Source organism: Mandrillus leucophaeus, unplaced genomic scaffold (assembly GCF_000951045.1).
Source record: "Mandrillus leucophaeus isolate KB7577 unplaced genomic scaffold, Mleu.le_1.0 Scaffold282, whole genome shotgun sequence".
Taxonomy (NCBI): domain Eukaryota; kingdom Metazoa; phylum Chordata; class Mammalia; order Primates; family Cercopithecidae; genus Mandrillus; species Mandrillus leucophaeus.
The window spans coordinates 292,240-296,530 of record NW_012102943.1 but is presented as its reverse complement, the minus strand read 5'-3'; the positions used below and the strand labels follow the sequence as shown (position 1 = coordinate 296,530).

The 4,291-nt window shown below is 44.7% G+C and overlaps 1 protein-coding gene across 3 annotated transcripts in view; it reads right to left on the bottom strand.

The window, feature by feature from the left end:
- Positions 1-333: 333 nt before the first annotated feature.
- ATOX1 (antioxidant 1 copper chaperone) overlaps positions 334-4,291 on the bottom strand; it is a 23,451-nt gene continuing 19,493 nt past the window's right edge. For 2 of the 3 annotated variants that reach the window (XM_011985293.1, XM_011985292.1), the window contains 2 exons: positions 3,775-3,945; positions 334-473 (listed from right to left, as the gene is read on the bottom strand). In XM_011985293.1, the coding sequence (XP_011840683.1) occupies positions 3,821-3,945 (125 nt within the window). In that variant the 3' untranslated portion in view covers positions 334-473; positions 3,775-3,820. The remainder of the gene's footprint in view (positions 474-3,774; positions 3,946-4,291) is intronic. The other variant, XM_011985294.1, reaches the window with a different exon arrangement.

The following is a 4,291-nucleotide window of genomic DNA, read 5'->3' as shown; positions in this document are numbered from 1 at the left end:
TTGTCTCCACAGCCTCTTCCCACTATTCCACTTGCCTTAACATTTGATAACCTTTTGTGCAATTCACCTGATAGACAAAAGTTTTTCAAAATATGAAATCTACGAAACCGGTGAAAAGAAAGGGGATCACTGTTCTGGGTCAATGCCTTTACTTTATAGGTGAGGAAAAAATGAGGTCCAGAGAGGGGAAGTGATTTGCTAAAGATCACACAGCAAAGAATCAGAATCTACAGGGTGTCTGACTCCCAGGTGGGAACTCTCAAAACTCCAACCTGAGTAAGCGTAACCACCTACATGTGAGCAAGCAACACCAAGACTAGGCAAGACAACATCTCCAACAAAAGCAGCTTGATTTTATTGCGGGGAAGCTAGGAAGGAATAGGACAACTGAGGGTCTCCACAGGAACACCATTGCCCAGCATGACTGCCAAGTCCCAGGTCTGTCTGGAAGCCAGGGGAGGAGGATCAGCATCCTAGGAAAGACGGAAAGTTAGGTGGAACAAAGGCGCCATCTGCTGTGGACATAGCGATATTGCAAAGGCAATAAATGCACAAAGAGGCAGGGGTGAGGTGGAAAACCTAGGGTGCAGATGCAGGGGCAGGACTAGAACCCCAATGTCCAGCCCTGCACACTGCTCCCATGAAGTCTGTTATACTCCCATGAACCTGTTATACTCAGGTTGGCTGGAACGCATTAACCTTGCTAAGCCAATCACTGCCAAAGCCCTCTTCTGGGGAATTTCCAGGGCTGCCAGGATACTCAGTCAACAGCACTCCCTGTCCTGTTACAGTTTATGTTGGAAAGGCAATGAACAAAAGCATGAGCAAATAAATCTGCCAAGAGTCAGATGATTAAGGTGACTTCAAAACCAATAAACACTCTATCTTTGAGGTTCCCAAGCCTGGCTTCAAGTGGGTCACTAAGGAGCCTCTTAGAGCAGACTTCAAAGACATGTTGCCTGAGCACGTGGACTAAAGCTGGCTTATTTGGGTGATTCTTACCGAGTACTGTGCATCTGAATTTCCAGGAGCCTTTCCATACAATACATGGTTACTGAAATATGTACAGATAAGATTGTATGATGTCTAGAAGTTGCTTCAAAACAATCTGGACAGGAGGGAGTGGGCATGATGTCTAGAATTTGCTTCAAAATAATCTGGGTGTTTCGTTACCCAGATGAAACAATGAGGACAGTGGAGTTTCTAATTCAAGATGTGTGCATTAGGGCTCCCCCACATGGGTATAGATAGCTCCGGAAGAGTTTTTTTCCTTCTCTCCCTTCATTCCTTCTTGTCACAGAGTGCTTTTATCAAAAAATAACAGGCCTTGGTGAAATAAACACTAATTGTTGGATCTGGGTGACGGGTACTTGGGGATTCATTCTATCACTCTACTTACATGTGTTTGAAACTTCCTATCATAAAAAATCTAAAATAAATAAAAAGTGCCATGAAAATTACTAAGCCATAGGAAGGAATGATTTACAGATACGTGATATGACCTGAATGAATCCTGAAAACATTATGCTACATGGAAAAAGGCAGACACAAAAAGGTCACATATAATGTAATTCCTTTTATATGATCTGTCCAGGGTAGGCAAATCCAGAGTAGTAGAAAGCAAATTAGTGGCTGCCAGGGGATGGAGAAATGGGTAGTGGGGAGTGACTTCTTAATGGATATAGGGTGTGTTTCTGACATGATGAAAAAGTTTTGAAACTAGAGAGAGGTGGTGGTCATACATTGTGAATGCAACAAATGCCACTAAATGATAGACTTTAGCCCATTTATGCCTAGTGTTCCATTATTGGAATGCTAAGCTTGTGGGAGTTATTTATATCCTACTGCTCAAGGTCATCACCAAGGTTTGATTTTTCACATAAAAAACTTTGCAATATTCAGCATAAATGGGTTAAAATAGTTAATTATTATGTCTTGTGAATTTCATCTCAATAAAATAACATGAGAAAACATGTTTTCTATGAGAAAAACACATTAAGCTACACATGGTTTACATCCAACAGATATTACTTTTTTAGTTAAAAAAATTCATATGCCCAGGCCTGGAGTTTCTAATCCAAGATGTGTGCATTAGGGCTCCCCCATGTATATTGCTAGTTCAGGAAGAGTTTTTTTTTTTCTTCTCTCCCTCCATTCCTTCTTGTTACAGAGCATTTTCATAAAATACAATCTTACAGGAAGCCCAATATGACACAGGGCTGTTTGGGAGCTATGGAGGGTCCAGAGCCCCATCCACTCACCCTCCCTACGAAACCCTAGGGGGTAGAGGAATGATGTAAGAAACACTGTTCTTCAACATGCTGGAAACAGCTGATGTTTTACTTCCCTAGAGGATAAGCCTTCATATGTGGAGAGATTGCACACCAATCCCCACAAGGCAGGAAAGCAGGTTGGAGGTGTTAGCCCCATTTTACCGATGGGAAGACCAAATCTCTGTAATGTAAAAAGTCCCCAAAGTCAGTGTGAAATGAGGACAGAGTTGGAATCAGAATCCCAGATTCCTCGTTATTCATCCTGGGCTCATTCCTGAATATGCATTCTATCTATGGATGGAAAGTGCATGACGAAAACAGATGCATCTGACATCTTGTGACTTGCATGTGATGTTACCACATACACAGAACACTGCCATGGCTCAGGTTCCAAATGTACGCCTTTGGGAAGGAGGCTCTCCTCAAAGAGGACCTACCAGTCAGTTGTGGCTGGCCTCTGTCTGCGGGGTCTCCGTGGGCCCATTCACAGGGACAATGCCACCAGTAACAGTTACAGGACCCCGATTCAGGATATCTGACTTTCTTCCTGCCTCTGCCACTCACCTGGGTGGGACTTTGGCTGAATCGCTTCCCCTCTCTTGGCCTCATTTTTCTCAGTCACAGTCAGGGCACCAAACCACATCAGAGATGTGGTGATCATTGTAATTCACGAGTCAAATGTGCTACATGGGCAATGGCAGCCAGAAGTGCCCTGCTGAGACTGGCTGGATCAATGAGTAAGGTCTGCCTGGTTCCAGAGTGAAGAGTGGTGGCACAGTGCCCCTTACTGCCTCACTGGATTACATAAAAGTGAAGGGAACATCTAGCTCAAACATGCTATTGTTTTTGTACCAGTCTGGACAGAGGGCATGCTCAGGAAGCTAACAGTTTCAAGTAGAGAGGGCGGCACAGTCTGAATTAACTCACTTGGTCAGGGTACAGGAGAATAAGGCCCAAGGCATAAGTGTCAACTCTGATGAGACAGTCAGTTTATCAAAGCCAGAGCCATGTGTGGTGATATGTGCCTACAGCTCCAGCTACTTAGAAGGCTGAGGCAGGAGGATCACTTGAGCCCCGGAGTTAAAGGCTATAGTGCACTATGATCACACCTATGAAGAGTTACTACCCTCCAGCCTGGGCCACATGAAACACCGTCTCAAACAAACGAACAAACAAAGGAGCCAAAATGCACTGCTTAGGGTCATAGACTGTAAACTTAAACCCTGCTATCCATGAACTGCAACCCCCAAGTCCGAAAGAGGACTCTGGGAGACTTTACAGTGCTCTGTCCACTCACAGGGGCTGTAAGAATTCCCTGAACTTGTGATTTGCATTAGACAATAATAAAATATTTGTAACCACTTCAAAGAAGGTAGACAGTGGATTGAAAAGAACCCAGGGGGCTCTTCTGCTCCACTCAAGCTCTCAGAGGCCAAGGTGTTAGCTCTGATGAGAGGTGTGAGCAGCAGGTTTGTTCAGCAAGTGATGGGGCATTACCCACCTGCCCGCTTTGGTCCATCCTGTGGGCTGTGGGGACCAGGTCCCTACTACTCGAGGCCAAGGTAGGAAACAGTCTTTCCTGTTTTCTTCAGGGTTGCAAGCAGAGTGTCCACGCTGTGCTCAGATTCAATGCAGATCTTCTTGTTGGGCAGGTCAATGTCATACTTAACGCCTGCAGGAAGAGGAAATGGGGTATGGGGAAAGGAAGCACAGACCCTCCCAGTTATAGCAAGAAAGAGTTCAGGCTCTAAATTACTACTCACAACCACCCTTGCCCTTTCCTGTAGAGCAGGGATTGGCGAACTTCTTCTGTAATGGGCCAGAAAGTAAATGTTTTAGGCACTGTGGGCCACATACGGACTCTGTTGTATATTCTGCGTATTTTTTTATAACTCTATTCTTGAACATACAAAAATAGGCTGTGAGCAGGATTTGGTCCATGGGCTGTAGTGTGCTGATCCCTGCTCTATACTAGGGCTTTTTGAGACAGAGACTCACTCTGTTGCCCAGGCTGGAGT